The sequence below is a fragment of the Panthera leo genome, chromosome C1 (assembly GCF_018350215.1).
Source record: "Panthera leo isolate Ple1 chromosome C1, P.leo_Ple1_pat1.1, whole genome shotgun sequence".
NCBI lineage: Eukaryota > Metazoa > Chordata > Mammalia > Carnivora > Felidae > Panthera > Panthera leo.
In genome coordinates this window covers 149,003,868-149,021,973 of record NC_056686.1, presented here as the reverse complement: position 1 = coordinate 149,021,973, position 18,106 = coordinate 149,003,868, and the positions used below count along the sequence as shown (strand labels likewise).

General features: G+C 40.1%; 1 protein-coding gene across 14 annotated transcripts in view; it reads left to right on the top strand.

Annotated features, from left to right (window-relative positions):
- Window positions 1–18,106, top strand: part of RBMS1 (RNA binding motif single stranded interacting protein 1) — a 214,967-nt gene that overhangs the window by 110,254 nt on the left and 86,607 nt on the right. For 5 of the 14 annotated variants that reach the window (XM_042948934.1, XM_042948938.1, XM_042948940.1 and 2 more), the window contains exons 2-3: window positions 12,727–12,765; window positions 14,926–15,101. In XM_042948934.1, the coding sequence (XP_042804868.1) occupies window positions 12,727–12,765; window positions 14,926–15,101 (215 nt within the window). The other 9 variants (XM_042948948.1, XM_042948937.1, XM_042948946.1 and 6 more) reach the window with 4 other exon arrangements.

Genomic DNA, 18,106 nt, shown 5'->3' with positions numbered 1-18,106 from the left:
TATAATGGTGATAATCATGCCTACCCTGTTTTGGTTAAATGAAACAATATATACAAAGCACTTAGCTTGGTACCAGAAACATGATAAATGGTCAACAATGTTAATGATTAGTACTATGAATAACACACATTTCTCTAGGGGAAAAAATGTTTTCAGTTAAGTTGTCTTGGCTTAAAATGGTTTTCCCCCCTTTGGTTTTTGCTTATCTAGCTATGTTTAAAGATTACCTAGATTACTTTGAGAGTAAGAAAAAGATAAAATATTATAGCTCCAACTAAAATGAGTAAGCAAATGGCTACAACCTACCCCCTTCAGTTAAGGGGAAAACATTGGTCTTGGCTTTCTATCTATTTCTGGAAAGCCCGCTAGCAGGGATTTGCACATCAGTTGTCACTGCAAGGTAAGAATTGGGTTTTGCAGTAAGGAAGAATGGAGATGTAGCTAGTGTGTAATTCAGGCAGGATTCCCACATGTATTTCCAGGGACCTCAGAGTGAGGTGACCTGTCCAAGGTTTGATGGATAAATTCTGACCCCGATATTTATAATTTACAGAATTGCCTTTTAAAAAACATATCCAGCCAGACTAAACTCTCCTTTAGATTTGTATCTTCTCAGTTTCCGTGGTGATGGAAGTTCTTCTGAAAGTAGGGTGACGTTTTACTTTGAGCAGTTCTTCTGTACTAGAACCAACTGCTGGGTTGCAAGAGAGGAGCACAGGGTAGCTGCTGTAGTCCTCCACTGCCCTGAGGTGTGGGCCTGCTGCATCAGCTTCCTGGCCACGGTGCAGGCAAGGAAGGCTGCCTGTTCGTTCCTGATTTTTCTTCCATGTGAGAAGGTACATTGCCTGATGCTGATCCTTAAAATAAAATCCACCGTTCTTCTTAGTTCATTCTTTTGCTCTATGCTCTGATTTTTAAATTGGGAAGAGAGTACCATTCTGAGATTAGATCTGGATCCAAAATGTAAAGAAAACATCCAAAGAACGTGAATTTTAGGGCTTGTGACGTCTCTGTGGAGCAAGAGAAAATTAAAAATTGTGTTCCCCTCTGGCATTTATTTCTTTTTTAGGAAAGTGATTTGATAATGTAGGAGTGCTCTGAAGTTTTGATTCCACTGCTGAGTGTTCACTGAATTCAGTGATCTGGTGTAGCTGCAGGCCACACCTGGGCCTTTGTTCCTCTCTGCTCTGTCTGGGCAGGGGGCCACAGCGGTGTTTGGGCTCTGGCCTGTTTTTCCCTTTCCTGTGCTGGAAATGCTCGCTGGCTGCTTTGGATTAGGTGGGGAGGTGAGGAGAGCTGGTCTCCTGTCACTGGTCATTGAGTGTGAGTCTCTTAAGTCAGTTTCCATTTAGACACGATTTTCTTCGTAAATGTTTCTTTGTGGTTGGTGGGAATGGATGGTGTTGTTTTCTTGTTTTGTGCATTTGGAAGGCCAGAGACTTGTGAGACCCAATATGGATACCTGTCACTAATTAGGTTAATCTGGAATTGTGACTGGAGTGAAAGATTGCATGTTTGATTATGTGCCTCAAAGGTAAAAGATATTTTATATGCTATTATAATGAAACCAAATATAATGAGAAGAAAAAGGGATTGTAGAACCCAAGTGTAACGTCTACGTGCTATGCTGCTGTGGGGCATGTGATCCCCACATCTGACCCCGCCACACACGTGGAAGTTCTGGGTCTCCATGCCAGAGAGCTGTAACTTGATTGCCCAAGTTCCTTGGAAAAGAAACTTCCTCTGGAAATGTAATAACTAGCAATATGTACATTTAGCTCATTTTGGTAGCAGTGATGGAGCTGGTGCATTGTGATTAACTTTAGCAACAGAAAAAAGGTGTTCAGGAAGATTAATAGCCTCACTCTTTTTCATCTTGAGTAATAACTCCCTACTCTAAACAAAGAGTGTTGTGAAACAATTTAAGACTGAAAGAAAAACAAAATTGCATCTGGTTTTTGTAAATATTGAAACCGTTTCCCAGATTCTACTTACCGCAGAATGCACTTCTTCTTCAGTTTATCTCCTTGAGGAAAGATGAAGAGAGGGGTGAACCCTGCCAGGAGTTGGTTAGATTCCAACGTGTCTTGGTACTTCAAGGTTGATAGCATCACTCCTGAAATGATTAGACAGTAGTGCATGGGCTGGCTCCGTAAAAAAAAGGGCCGGTCTCAAGCTCTAAGTAGCTGTGGGTACTCAGTCTGAATATGCAGTATCGATAAAGAGAGATAGGACATGTCTGAAAGCTTGTACCTGCAAAAATGGGGAAATGCTTAGTCAGATCAAGACAGTAAGTAACAGCTTTCCAGAGTATACCAATGAGCTGCTGGGAGCAAGGTTTGCATACCTTTTTGGACTGTTGAGGAAAATCAGCTCACCTTAGAGAATTAATATGAACATAATCATGGCAAACTTCAGGATGGAAGCCAATGTCGGAATACACAAAAGTTGTACAGATCTCTCTTTTTTCTTTATAAGGAAACTGAGAGGCTGAAGTTACTTGTTTTAAGCATATGAATTCTGTGAATATATAAGGAAATCAGACAGTGAGGGGACAATTCTGATGATTCTTCAAAGGTTTCTAATCTAAGCCTATTAAATTGCCAGTTGACCCTAAATACACTTCTCTGACAGAAAGGCAACAAGCTGCTGTAATTAATCTGTTTGATTTTTGTATCTTCTTGTAGATAGATGGTCAGATAATGGTGATGCATGCTATTCACAAAGTTTTAATATGTACAGATAGAAATGGTGCCATTCATAACAATTTTTTAGGAGTTTTGGATTATAAATGTAATAGATGCTGTGAATTTCCTTTCCTTCTCTTTTCTTTTTTTTTTAAGCGGGAATCTAAATGTCGTAACACAGACATGGGCATCCAAGTAAGTCATCTAGAAGTTGACAGATGAAATATGAGGGATAAAAGAGGCCATACAAAATATATACTTGTTCTGTGATGCCTTAATAAGACTACCATATCAATTTCCCTTTTTAAAACTCATTAAGAAAACTTGACATGTGCCATCATTTTTTGTACAATCCTTGGAACAAAGAAGGGCTGGTGCCTTTTGACAGTAGTGGTGGGAATGGAGACCTAGTTCTGCCTTGAATTAGCTGTATGACCTTAGATATATGCTTTGACTTCTTTGGGTTGAGGGGTTAGATTAGATCATTGTTCCTCAATGTTATTAAAGCCCAGCTCCCTTTGATAAAAATTAAAATACTGTAAACCCCCACAACCATTTCTCAAGATTCTGTTATGCTTCCAATTGAGAATTACTAGATTGCATTATCTCTGATGTCTTCTCTCAACTCTAACATTTTGTGATCCTGAGCAGATACTGAATTGGAAATCAAAAGTTTTTATCTCTTTCAGTGAAGAGATGTAACTTGTTCCTTCTTAAAGCCAGAAGGAGACCTTTCTAAAATCCATCCTCACACACCAAGAGCACGGTCTTGAGTCCTGCCTTGTGCACGGACATTGCCTAGAAGCCTGGTAGAAATGCACAATCCTGACCTCACCCGAAATGACTGAGTAGTGGTTCGAAAGTACATCAAGGTTTCAGAAATGCAACACAGCCTTGGTTTTTAACCTGCTAGGGGCTATATTAGTGGGGTCTCAAATTAATTTAGTAGGTCACTACCAGCATTTGTTTTTTAGGGAAATAGACGAGAAAAGAGAACATGAAGGTGCATTGACAATGGTAAAGGAAGATAACTTTCACAAAATTTTTCTTTCATTTTTATATGGTTTCGCCTCAGGCAAAAATTTCATTTTTGAGGTGGAATTCAGACAAAAAAAGTTTCTTTTTTTTTTAAAGCCACTGTGCTTTGTATTAGAGACTAGGTATCTCAGAGACAGCAAGACAGTATATCTCAGATACATCAGAGACAATGTATCTTAGAGACAACCGGCTCCTTCCTTCTGTTTACCCCCACACAGTCACATATATACACAGACATTTACATAGAGATACACAGAGAAACATAATAAAGAGCTGTTCTACACTAATTACCTACTGTGTATCAGATGTAAGCTGCAGGATTTTATCATGAGAAAGAAATGAATAGTCATTAATTTTTTGAGTTAATACAACTCAAAAAAAATTGTATTAAATTTTCCTGTGATGATGTTTTACTTTGGCGATATATAGATGACAACAGTGTGAGATTTCATTTTTAAAATTGTTATGAGATTTCAAATACTACTTGTGTAGTTTCCTGAAAGTACAGATAATGCTTTTTTTCTCTAGGGCTGAGTTTATGAAACCCATGATGCTGCATGCTCATTCACGTGGCAATTCACATCTTAAAAAAAAAAAAAAAGTGAATAAATTCATTGGGATTTCCTTGGGTAAGCTGACTTGTATAATTTTTCTAACGTTAATGTTCAGTTAACAACTTTACAATACTTTCAATAAGTATTGTTTAATGTGAAAAAGGAATATTTTAAAATGTCTCCCACCCTGAGAACTTTGCAATCTCAGCAGTACGTCTCTACTTACAAGAAATACAAACTGTACTGTACATAGATTTTTAAAAACAGCTGGAAGGAAGTTGTCGATGCTGGAATCCTAACTCCATTGGGGTGAGGCAGGAAATCAGAACATTGCAGAGGTGTTCTGAACTGTCATGATAAAGGCAATGCTGCACTTCCCTTAGGAAGTTTTCTGTTTTTCAAGTTATTTTGAGTAAAAAGGAAAAGAAGAGTTTGTTCTTGTCTTTTTCACAAGGCTCTGTGTTGAGGAAGAAAACTGGTACAGATCTGAAAATTCCTCATTTGGGGCTCAGAAGGAGGGAAAAAAACCCACTCTCCATACCTGCATTCAGAATCTAGAAGGGTAATTAATTCCACACCTGAAGTTGGGCAGGATTTTAGGTTTACCGAGTTCTAATAGCTGGTTTCTTGGGGTGTAATTTGTTTATTGTTTTGAATTTTCTTTTAAGATGGTCTTGGAGCTATTGCATGACCCTTTTCTGTAGAAGAGATTAAACAGAATTGAAATGCAACTTTTTGTACCAATGACATGTTGAGACAAAAAGATGCCAGCCCATTAACCAGCATAAAGTCTTGACAGAGGTGTTATTAAAGCGATTTCAGCTGTAATATTTTCACCTTAAGAACACCCTGGTTTGGGGAACTCTGAATATTATGGCATTAAAAAAAAAACAAAACTGTTCCTTTAAGCTTTGGTTTAATTTTAGTATAGCTTTACATATTTATAATATTTTCTCAGAATCATGTGTGACTAAACAGGGAATCAGTGCTTGGCCTGAGCAGGGTAGGAAAAATGGCAGCCAGGTGGGTGCTTGCTGTGTCTTCCAGCTGCATGATGCAGAGTACAAGTCTTCCTTCCGGGGTCTGCCCGTTTAGCTTCCTGCTCCATTTCTCTGGCTGTTGGGCAGATGGAGCAGAGTATCCAAGGGCCTGGCTGGGTTCTGTTTTGATATGTCTTAGCTGGAGAAACATTACCCAGCCTTCAAATTCTCAGGCTGGAAGGGAAGATGGGAATCCTGTAGTCTCACCTGTCATTTCCCAGATGAGGAACAGAGTTGCTCCCAGATGATGTTCTAGTTACTGGCCAAGGCATGATTCGAATCCAGATATTCAGACTATTTCATCCACTCATTTTTTTTTTTTTTTTTTGCCTTTACTATATACCTTTTCATAGAGAGGATGGGCAAGAACTTCCTCATTTTACTTTCCCCGTGAGTTACCCTCTTCACTGACCATCTTTAAATTTTCTTTTCTACCTGGGACACTCTGAATAGTAATCTGTGATATCGTGTCCATATTCTCTCTCAATTACTAGATTATTCTCCTGCCTTTCTAGTACCATCTTCCTGTCCCTTCCCCTCCCCAAACATCAGCTTGTCCTAGCATGCCCTCTCAGCCAACCAAGGTTGGTCTTTTCACTTTCACGAACAGTGATCTTCCCTGTCTTTGTTTTTGTTGGTTCTTCTCCTCTCCCCACATACCCCCTTCTTTCTAGACTGCCATTTGCCACCAGTATTCAGCTCACTCAACCATATCTACCCCTCTTGAAGCCCTCCTCAACCTTTCTGTCCTAGACACTTTCATCCTCAATCTTCCATTTGTTGAACTCTTGCTTTTGTCTTTTAGAAATTGTTCCATACCAGACCATTACATGTGAGGCAGGTTATACAGCTGGGAGCCCGCTGTTTAAAGTGTTTCCTTCCTAGACACAAGAAAAGCTGCTCAACATCACTAATCATCAGAAAATACAAATCGGAACCACAAAATAGTGTCTTGCATCAGTGAGAATGGCTGGTTTCAAAAAGACAAGAAATAACCAGCGTTGGTGAGGATGTAGGGAAAAGGGAATCCTCATGCAGTATTAGTGGAAATGTAAATTGGTGCAGCCACTATGGAAAGCCATTTGGAAGTTTCTCAAAATACTAAAAATAGAAGTACCATTTGATCCGGTAATTTTTCTTCTGGATATTTACCTGAGGAAGACAAAAATGCTAACTTGCAAAGGTATATCGTGCACGCCTGTGTTTATTGTAGCATTATTTACAATAGCCAAGGTATGGAACCAAGCTGAGTGGCCATCAGTAGATGAATGGAAGAAAATGTGATACGCATGTGCACACACACACACAAGAATATATTATTCAGCCTTAAAAAAGAATGAAAATTTGGCATTTGTGACAATATAGATGAACTTAGAGGGTATTATGCTGAGGGAAATAAGTCAGAAAGACAAACACCATGATTTCACTTGTATATGAAATCTAAAAAACAAAACGTATGAACAGACAGACCGAAAAACAGAAGAAAACTCATAAATGTGAAGAACAAAATGTTAGTTACCAGATCAGAGGCAGGTGGGGGATGGGTGAAACAGGTGAAGGCGATTTAAGAGGTACATACTTCCCATTATAAAGTAAATACATCGTGATGACAGATACACCATAGGGAATATAACCAGCAATCTTTTAATAACATTGTGTGGTGACATATGGTAACCACACTTATCCTGGTGAGCATTGTATAGTGTCAAATCACTATGTTGCATACCTGAAACTAATATAGTGTTGAATGTCAACTATACCTCAATAATAAAAATTAAAAAAAAAAAACATATTATAAAAAAAGTTTTCCCTTCCTGATGAATGTATTTTCTGGTAGGGAAGTTTTGAGCTGATTGCCTAAGCTCCTCACTTACTTTCTTGTCCCTACAGTTTTCTGGTGAATAAGTTACATCCAATGCCTCCAGTCTGTCTAAAAGACTGTTTTTTTTAAGAGCAGTTTTAGGTTTCCACAAAATTGCAAGGGAAGTACCCAGATTCCCTGTATACTCCTGCCCCCACAAATGTATAGCCTCCTCCATTATCAGCATCATTCACCAGAATGGTACTGTTTTTTTCCCCAAGGGTGAATCTGCATAAACACATCAGAGTCACTCAAAGCGTTCAGAGTTTACCTTAGGGTTCACTGCTGGTGTTGTACATTCCATGGGTTTGAACAAATGTATAATGATATGTTTCTACCATTTACTATCATGTAAAAGAGTTTCATTAACTAAAAAAATCCTCTGTGCCTGTATATCCCTCTGTCCTACCAACCCCAGGCAACCACAGATCTTTTTTCTTGTCTCCATTGTTTTGCCTTTTCCAGAATGTTACATAGGGGGAACCATATAAAATGTGGCCTTTCAAATTGGCTTCTTTCCCTTAGTAATATGCATTTAAGGTTCCTGCATGTCTTTCATGGATTGATAACTCATGTCTTTTTAGCACTGAATAATGTTCCATTGCCTGGACGTACCACAGGTACATCCTTCCACTTACTGAAGGGGATCTTTATTGCTTCCACGTTTTGACAATTGTGAATAAAGCTGCTATATTTGTCTGGTGCAGGTTTTCATGTGGGCATAAGTTTTCAACTCCTTTAGGTAAATACCAGGAAGCACAATTGCCAGATGGTATAATGAGAGTGTGTTCAGTCTTGTAAGAAACTGTCAAACTGTCTGCAGAGTGGCTATACCATTTTGCATTCTTGCCAGCCTGTGCAAGAATTCCTGTCTCTCCATGTGCTCCCCAGCATCTGGTGTTGTCAGTGTTCCAGATTTTTGCCATTCTAATAGCTATACGCTGGTATCTTTATATTGTTTTAATTTGCAGTTCCCTGTTAACATAAGATGTGGAGCATCTTTTCATATGCATATTTTCCATTCGTATGTCTTCCTTGGTAAGGTTTCTGTTAAGACCTTCACCCCATGTACTAGGTTGTTTGTTTTCTTATTGTTGAATTTTAAGAGCTCTTTATATATTTTGGATAACAGTCCTTTATCAGATCTGTCTTTTGCAAATATTTTCTCTCATTCTGTGGCTTGTCTTCTCATTCTTTGATTTTTCTTTGCAGCACGGATGTTTTTAATTTTAATGAAATCTACCCTATCAGTTAACTTATTTCATGGAGTCTGTCTTCATATAATACCTAAAAAGTTATCACTATACCTGAGGTCATCTAGGGTTTCTCCTGTTATTTTCTAGGAGCTTTACAGATTTGCATTTTAAATTTTGGAAGGGTGTAAGGTCTGTATCTAGATTCATGTTTTTGTTTTTGTTTTTTTTAATGTTTGTTTACTTTGAGGGAGAGAGAGCGAGGGAGGTGCAGACAGGCTCCCAAGAAGGCTGCACTCTGTCAGTGCAGAGATGGATGCAGGGCTCCGTCTCATGAACCATGAGATCATGAGCTGAGCCAAAATCAAGAGTTAGCCGCTTAGCGAACTGAGCCACCCAGGCATCCCTAATTTGCATGCAGACATCCCATTGCTCCAGCACCATTTGTTGAAGAGACTATCTTTTGCTCCATCATACTGCCTTTGCTCTTTTGTCAAAGATTTGTTGACTGTATTTACGGGGGTTTCATGCTGGTTTTTAGCTTTCTCCCCCTTTATAAACACTGTTACAAACCCTGGAAGGAACAAATAGCACAAGAACTCTGGTGTGTTCCTTGGCCCAGAGTTCTCAGTAGGCAACTTGGGCATCTGTGGTGTTCTTGGCAGAACCTTGGAGAGAACCAAACACTGAGCTGATTTGCATGCTGGAGCACAAACCAGATCTTTAAGAGATATTTGGATAAGGAAGCTAGTTTTTGTTTTGTTTTGTTTTGTTTTGTTTTGTTTTTAATGAGATCTTGAAAGAAAATTTGACCTCAGAATTCACACACCATATCTAGGGTATGTTTTCTACCGTGGATTTTCAACACCTGCCTGTTCGTTCTTCTTAACCTCCTTCACAAACACCACCTCCACCCCTAAAAGCCTTTCTATGCTGTTGTTGTTGTTGTTTTTATTTATAAGTACTTTTCTCTTGGTTTATTTTCACTTCTGCAACATGGTCTCTGTCCATTCATTCAGTCATGTTGTATACAACAGATATTTATCTTATTCAATGCAAGTTTTAAATTTGTTTCTTTTACCCGAAGCCTAAGGAAATGATGCTTTATTCATGGACTTAGGTAAGGAGATTTCTATGCAAAGAACGGGGCTTTACATGCAAGGATCAGTTTGATTAGTGTCTTGGAGAATACTAATTGTGAAGTATATTGGAGATTTTTATTTTTAGATTTTCTTTTAATAGCTAACACAAAAACATGGCCCTCTCCTTTTTAAGCATAATCCAAGAAAGAACTAGTGAATAAATCTGTTGCTCAGATTCATAGTCTTAGAGGCTACAAAGCTTGTTTTCAAAGAAGGGACACTGGCTCTAGGAAAACCAGTTTCATTAACTAATTAGCCATGTGATTTCAAGCCCTGATATCCTGGCATCAAATGGGACTAATTGATATTTGCCCTTTGGCTGTCTCTCCCACATTATGGAGAAGTAAGAGCCTGCATGTGTGGAGGGGCCCTATCGCTGTTCATTAATATAGGTGATCTTTCACATCCTGGCCTACCCGGAAGAGCATCTGCTTCCTGGCCAGTTTCTCATCTCTCACTAATTCACCTCCCACTTCTCAGCTGTGTGTACTTTCCCAGCTCCCTGTGCCAGGAACTTTATCTCTGACAGCCACTATTCCTGGCCCTCTTTGAGCCAGTCAGATGTCTAAAAGGAAACGGAGAAAATACCCTAACTGGTGAAACTGGCCCATTTGGATGCTCCTCCTCCCCCTTCGATAGTTCCCTTAAATTGTTAAGTTTCTTTTATACCTTGAAAGCTTATGGAGCAGAGGAGCAGAACCAGTGTGTGGAGTTAGTGTGGTATGTAGTGTCTTTACATGGTACTCAGGTCACGTCAGGTTTGATAACGTGCTGTTTCCTGGTGGAAAATGAGACTGTTCCATAACTTCTGTCGGCTCTCAGGAGCAACTGTAATGGTTATGCTGCTTCTGGATTGTAGTTGATGTGTTGTTTGGGGTGGTGATGGTGGTGGTGTTGTGTGCATTCGTGAGCCTGTGTGCGCAGGGGGTGGCAGGATGGAGATGGGGCTTATGGATTTTGGATCATAGCCTCTGTAAGCTATAAGGATGATAGCCTTAAAGAAGCCTTGAAGGCAATTAAGAGGTAGATTCTAGGTTTCCCTTCAGAATGTACTGGAGTCCCCAGGGAAGTTAGAAAATAAGGGGGAAGGGAAGATGACTGCAATTATGAGGTTGGTGGGAGCACAATTCTTGTAGCCTATTAGTATTAGGGAGGAAACGAGGCAATAGAATTATAATGTCAGATTTTCATTTTTATTCATTATCTTTGCTGAGCAGAAATCTACAACAATGCATGATTACTAAATATTTTAGGTCACACATGGTGAGTTTTGCCTTTTTTTTTGTAAACACCCTTTAGACTTTTTTTATATACAGAAGAGTGTACTTAGTGTGGCGTTGGAGTGGGGGTGATGTGATGGGAAGGGAAATAGATTCATTTGCTGTGTGTGTAGTTGCCATGTGCCTGTTGTTGATCATCCTGTGTGAGGGTGGGAGACCAATGGGCCTTCCTGGTGGGATGGCGGCCTCAGAGCCATCCACTCAGGAAGTCCTCCCTGATTGCTGACAAGCACTCTTCCCGCTGGTGCCCATGCTCGCTCCTGCAGGGAGTGCAGTGAGGGTCTGCATGCACAGCCATTCCGCTTGTTCACCAACTTTGTTTCTCTCTCAATTTTGGCATGCAAATTAAGCCCAGGTAATGTTGCTGTGAAAACTAAATTAGTTTGTTTTCCCTGCTCTTGGATAGAGAACTTGATGGGTAGCTTGTTGACCTGATGTGAAGCAGTGAAATTAGGCCAGAGAAGGCTGAGCTAGACGGCAAGGCTCTTGTGGGATGGGTCAGCGCTTACCTGTGGTCAGCCAGCCACCCACCCAGTTCCTTAATTAGGTCCAATTTGTATAAATTAGCGACATCCAAGGGGACAGGGGATGGGGACAGAGTCCTTGTCAAATTCCAGGGAGTGGGGGTTTTGAGAGGCAAAATATAAAAAGACAACCAGTAATGAAAACGGAGTTTGGTAAAATACCATCTGTTGGTAAGCATTTTTTTTTAATATATTTTTTTAAGTTTACTCTGTGTGATTGAGCACATAGCTACAGTGTCACTGTTTTCAATTGATCAGAGCTCTGAAGTTGTGCTTAAAGACTTGTCAGTGTTTACATTTCAATTGCGTTTTAATCTGGGAGTCGGAATGTAAGTCTTCCCTGGTTAAGTCTAGCTGTTCTAAAATGCTGACTCTGGTATTCAGCTGTAATGTGCTGTAGCTTTCAAAAATTTTTTTGCAGAATTCTTTTGTTAATGAAAATATAAAGTAGAATTTTAAAAACTAACCTTTTAGAAGCTGACTTTGTTAAACACACGCACACACAAGCTACCTGTGTACTCATTAAATTAACTTAAGGGCACCTTTGTCTTTCTCAAAAAAAAGAAATATATATATATATGGCCACCAGTGGTATTAGAAACTTGAATTTAATATTTTACATTGCAGGAAGAATGGGCACAGAAAAATGAAATAATACAAATAGCACATTTAGGATACAGACGGTTCTGGTGTACCATGTAGAGTACTGTTTGAGGGCTCTGGCTTTGTTTGTTGTCCATTAGACCTGGGTTCACATTCTAGCCCTGACGTCCAACCCCTGTTGAGACTCAAGTTTCCTATTCTGCAAATAAACCCAGCTTTTTTATGTTTGAATTTTCTTCTTTATACATGTGTCCAGTTGTCATTAGGATTTAAGTTGTTAATTTCTATGCGTTTTATAAACCTAATCTTTGATCTAAAATTTTCTACACCAGAAAATAGAACATTGGCAACCTAGAACAATTGAATGCTTCCCTCTTCCGGGTATCTTGGTCTGTCTTCAGCTAGTTCTGAGAAATAATTGATATCAGGATAACGTTTGAATTTGAACTTGTTCTGTATAAGATTCACCAGAGGGCATTCCCCCTCAGGGCGCATTCAGAAACCCCCTTCTCCCACCTGGGATCAGAATGTTAGAGACTTTCTTCCACCACCGGACAGACTAGAGGGGAAGCAGGGAGGGACAGGCTGTATAGGCTCCACACCGACTTCCCAGAGTGAGAAAATATTACTGTAATAAATAGGGAGGCCCGTCAAAGACATATTAAATCAGCTATGTAAATTCCAAGATGTAAATTATGGTTTTGCTTCTGCCAAAAATAAATACGTAAATAAAAACCTACTCCTTTCATGTCCAAATAATCTCTCACTAAATCATACCCCCAAATGTGTCTTTTACTTCTGCAGGTCCACACCTGGCACTCCACTTTCCCCCCTAGAGAAGAGGTTAGAGCCGATGCAGACTTGGCATGCAGTCCTTAAACCATCTGATGGTTCATTTGCTTCATGTTGGTGTGATGCCCCAGAGGGGTGGGGGTGGAGCGGATCCACGGCTTCTTGCAGACTTGTCCAAGGCTGATCCCAGGTGACCATGTTTCATCCCCCACCAGCTGTACTGAACATACTGGGTCCTACTGTGAGTGACCGTGTGTTTTGTGGCAAGGACAGGTTCTCCGACATTGATCAAAGACGATTGAAGAAAAAATTCAGCCTTGCCTAGCTAAAAGTTCTTTGTACAAATCAAAGGCTCGGGACAGGGAGGCAAATGTGTGTCTTACTTCCCCGCACCTCTGTACTTGACTGAAGTGAGAAATAGGGGGTGCCTGGCTAATTGCAAGTAGCAGCTCGCACAAGTTGTATCGAGTGATTTTGGAGAAGGAACACAGGCCTTTGTGTGGCACGCCTGGGAGATGTGAGGTGCCACCTGAGGCAGAGCAAGGGACAGGCTTACTCTTTGTTTTACTTCTAGAAAGCAGAGTCTTTATCCCCTAGAGAAAAACCAGAGATGAGAGAAAAGGATGGGAGTTCAACTGCTTCTTACGTGCATAACTCAAATACATTTGATAGGATATGATCTCGGGTATGTTTTTTCTTGGGTTAAGCAGCTTGGATATTCCCAGTTCAAGTTCAGCCTTCATTTGTACACTGACTATTGTTAACCCTTCTTGCTATTGTCCTTCTAAAAGAGAATCGCTTGAGATCAAGCGGTGTTTGGACTTCATAAAAATCTTGGCAAGGCCCCTGGGCAGTGAGAAGAAAAAAAAAAATACATAGTATGGGAATGAAGAAACGGTTACATGTGTAGATTAATGAAGACCCCGGTGTATGGGATACTGTGGAGTCAGGACAGTCATGGCAGAAACTGGGTGCAGAGCCAGATACCTGTAGTGAACAGGTGAGATTGCCGACAAGGTAGCAAGGTGACATTTATCGCAAGGAGTCTTCTGCTTTCGAACTTTCCAAAGTGGGATTTAATCGTGTCTTAGAGGTGTGCCTAAAATTTTTGTTTGTGGTTGTAAAAATCAAGCTGTAAGATTTGAAAATATTTTTAATATCTAGGGACTAATTTTATATTTTCAAACTGTTACTCAGTATAAGTAAAGTCCTTAGGTTAGTCTATTTATCATTTAGATGTGAGGTGACAAAATTCCTGTCCGGGTCTGAAACTGCTGAGCATTTGCTTTGAGGACACTTCGGGGTGTGCTCACTGCCGTCCCCAGACTGAACCATTTAACTTCCTCAAAAGTCATGTGTGTGGCACAGGGGCAGAGAAGTGTGGTGTCTTTCGATTGGTTGACAGAGAATTATCTGGTGCAAGTGGTTTCAGACAGTCTTCCTAGGTGCCTACTGACTGTGAAACCACACTGAGCCCTAGGTTCAGGCTTTACCCAAGTTCTGTTCCTTGCTGCACGACTTGGGAAGGTTTCCAGCTACCACACCGTTCTCACAGGGGTTAAATTTCACAGGCTTAGCCAGAGCGAAAGGCAGCATGCCTGTGAATCTTACAGAGCAAAAGGCAGCATGCCTGTGAATCTTAATCCAAATGTCTCAGTGGAGCTGTGTGCCAGACTTAGAACAAGGTGCAGGCTTCCTTATTTCAGCATTGTGATTGAACTCAAACTTTCTTACACTCGAAGAGTCATCTTTTTCCCCCAAGAGTCTTAATAAAATTATCGGCAACTTTCAATCAAATGTTATTCAGAATTTGAAAACCTTTTCAAAAGTCTAGTGATTTCTGAATTACTAGAAAATTACGGTACAGTAAAATGATTATTATCATACAACTTCATGCAAGTTAATTTAGAGTCTCAGTAGATGTGTTCCTTAAAATGTGTGAATACGTTAATCTTACATAAATTTAGTCCTATTCAAGGGACACATGGAGAACATTCTACTGAATAAAATTCTACAATTCATTGCATGTTGAAGGAGAGGGCTTTTTCTGTAGAATGGAGAGACCTTTTTTAAGGTGTAAATTAAAATATATATAATAAAGTCGCTTAAGATGATCTGTATGTGTGTTCTGTTGCGGAGCTCTTATAGCCTCTGAATGGTGCTAAATACCTTGCAGCTAGTGTTCTGACACTCCTCATCTTTGTTTCTCAGCAGTCTCTGGTCCCAGCCCACCCCATGGCCCCTCCCAGCCCCAGCACCACCAGCAGTAATAACAACAGCAGCAGTAGCAGCAACTCAGGATGGGACCAGCTAAGCAAAACGAACCTCTATATCCGGGGACTGCCTCCCAACACCACGGACCAGGACCTGGTGAAGCTGTGCCAGCCGTAAGTACCGGTTACTCTTGGTTGTTTTTAGCTGATAGATATTTCTTTTATCCTTTATCGTATTCTAAAGTGACATCGGTTGTGTTAAAGGAGAGGTTTAGTACAAGTGTAAATCCTCATTATCGGCAAAATGACAGTTTCCAAGTTCTAAGTCTTTGGACACAGCATTAACATCAGCAAAATGCCTGTGTAACAAAATAAACTGGAACACCTTCGCAGTAGAATTGGACTTCATTGGCATATGAGAAGTAAAATGAGAATTTTTTTCAAAACGTATGGCTGGATCCTTTTTAGGACTGCTCATTTTTTGAGGAAGCATCTGTGGAGGCCGGTCTATCCCATAACAAGAGAAACTTCAGCTGTTACTGTTTGTCGGAAAGGTAGTTACCATCTAACTGTATTTTAAGCGTGTGTAAGAGTTAATTTTGGCCAGGAAATAATAGTGTGTTCTCACTAGCACCTGCAGCTTTGTGGTCTGGGTTGTTCACCCTTATCTCTTTGGGAATTCTTGCTTCCAGAATTCCGATTTCTCTTCTCGCTGCCACCCTTTCTGAGTCTTGTGAAGAAATGTGTTCGTGTGCATGAAGTTCTGAAGTAAATATGCATTATATGCTAATGTGGTCGATGAACAGAATATAAATATGTTGCTTTGCTGCAAATTACGTTAACTCACTAAGTAAGAAAGCGCTAATTTAAATCAAGGAGCCAGAAGCAGTATACAGAGTGCAGGGATCATTGTGTAAAGACTAATCACTTTGAGCTATAAAAGCCTACACAAACAACATCTTTTATTTACCCAAAGACAGTAATGTCCCCTTACAAAAAAGGAGTTTTACATAACTGCGGAAGAAAATGTCCACTTGAGAATGGTTTCTGTTCCCTGAAAAACATTCCCATTTCTAAACATCTGATTAATGGCATCTCATTTCTGTTGTCTTGGGTAAAATACAGATATATTACTTATCATTTTAAGAAAAAAAAAAATGTTTCAGAACTTGAGCAGTATTTCCAAACTGGAACTAAAAGTAACATCTGGCCTTCCATAAGGAGGTGGTGGTGGTTTTGCTTTGTTTTGTTTTTAGAGAGGAGGGTGGGGTGGTGGGTGGTAGTTCTTCAGGGTCTGGAGGGTTTCTCTAAGGCCACCACTCCCAGCACCCTCCCTGTGCCTTTCCTGGGTCACCCTTTTGATCAGCCTTCTTGGACTTTGACTGAAGCCCTTTGCTTTAGGGGCAGTGAAATAATGAAATAATGTCCTGTGCTAGGGACTCCTCCGAAGGCCAGTCCAGCCCGTGGGGTTTGTCATTCCTGGCCAGAGTCAGAGGGAACTTGGCCAGGCGTGCCCTGCCCCATTGCAGCTGTTCGAGACCACAAATAGGCCTTTTGCTATCTTGTCTGCTGCTCGTCTTTACTGGCGTCTTCTTATGCTTTTGCAGCATAATTACAGGTAGATAGAGCGCCATAAAGTCTAAGGAGCTAAAAATATAACTGGAGGAAACAAAAGAATGAAGCTAGCCCTCCAGTTCTTGAGGTATAAGAGGAGAGAGGACTTCAAAAGACAAATAGTTCCTCAGCTAGTTCTGAATCATGTAAGGTGAGTTTTAATATCAAGGGGACAGAGGTTAAATAACCATAAAATAATAGAGGAATGCCATGTTTTATGCATAGTAAGTATGTACTTGAAAAATTAGGCCAGTAATTTTTTTTAATTGAGTCAAATCATATTCCAAGTGCAGTAGAAGATCATTTTCTCACTTTTCCTAGACAATTCACTCCTTTTTTTTGTTCTTTGTCTCTTTAATGTGTGTGAATTATCTTAATGTGGTTCACTCTCTTCGCTATTATCAATAACAGCAATAAACATTTGCCACTGTCACTCCTTCCTGTTATCGGCAAAACCCCTGGTTTGATACTTAACTCTGATGATAGTGCTCCTGATATGTTTTATACAGAGGCAAGACATACATACGCCAGTATCTGCTGAGAGCTTCATTCCATTTACCACAGAGCCTCTGAAAAGTACCAGTTTGACTTGCTGACGATTTTGTGTCTTAGAATGTAGAGAGAGAGAAAAAAGGGCATTCCTGTTCTGGATTTAATTGTTTCCAATAAAGAATACTAGTTGGTGACATGGAAGTGACTCATCCTATGGGAAAAGTGACTCATCCACAGCCTAAAAAACCCAGTGGACATAATTAGAGATTTTTTAGAAAGTAGGTATCAAAACTTCTCAGAAAAGATGGGTGTAAATTCATAAGTCTAAAAATGAAAAAATGTTTTAGAATTAAAAATTTAGCACTATATTTATAAATTGACCCTAAGGGATGAACTGCAGGAGGGGCAACAATTGAAACAAGTAACTTTGGGGGCTTATTTTAGAGTATTATCCAACAGAAAGACGGGAAAAGATATCTAAGAATGTTTGTAGTAGTGACCTAGTTCCATACAAACAATGCACAAGTCTAAGACAAGAATGATATAAGGGCTGTGAGAACAGGAGAGGAAAGCAAAAAATATTTTTAAAAAGCTATGTTTGGAGTCGAATATATACATCCTATGTTAGAAGAAACGAGAGTAAGAAAGCAGCCTCACCCCAGTCAGAGAGAGACTCCTGACCCTGGAAAGTATAGATCAACATGGTCACAGGACAGGGCTCAGACTGGAGGGAACTGGTTACGGATGGAGACCTGCATCAAGAACCAGGCGGAGATGTGCCTGGCCATAGTGGTAAGGCGATAGGGGTTGAAAGTAGATACATTTTCCAGGAGTATTAAATGAGAAAAGCAGACCAGGTAACTTCTAAGTTGTGGCAGTGTGTAGGAAATCTGGTTGGAGCCTCGTGACTATTGCAGGCTGCTGCAACTTTGCTTCTGTTTCTGAAAGGTTATCTGCTCGGAAAGTACATCAGCACAGTTAACAAGCAAGCTTAGGAAATGGAATGATCTGAGTAACAGAAGGGATTAATCTATTACCCCGTGACCTTCAGACGGTCTTAATTCCCTCCCTTC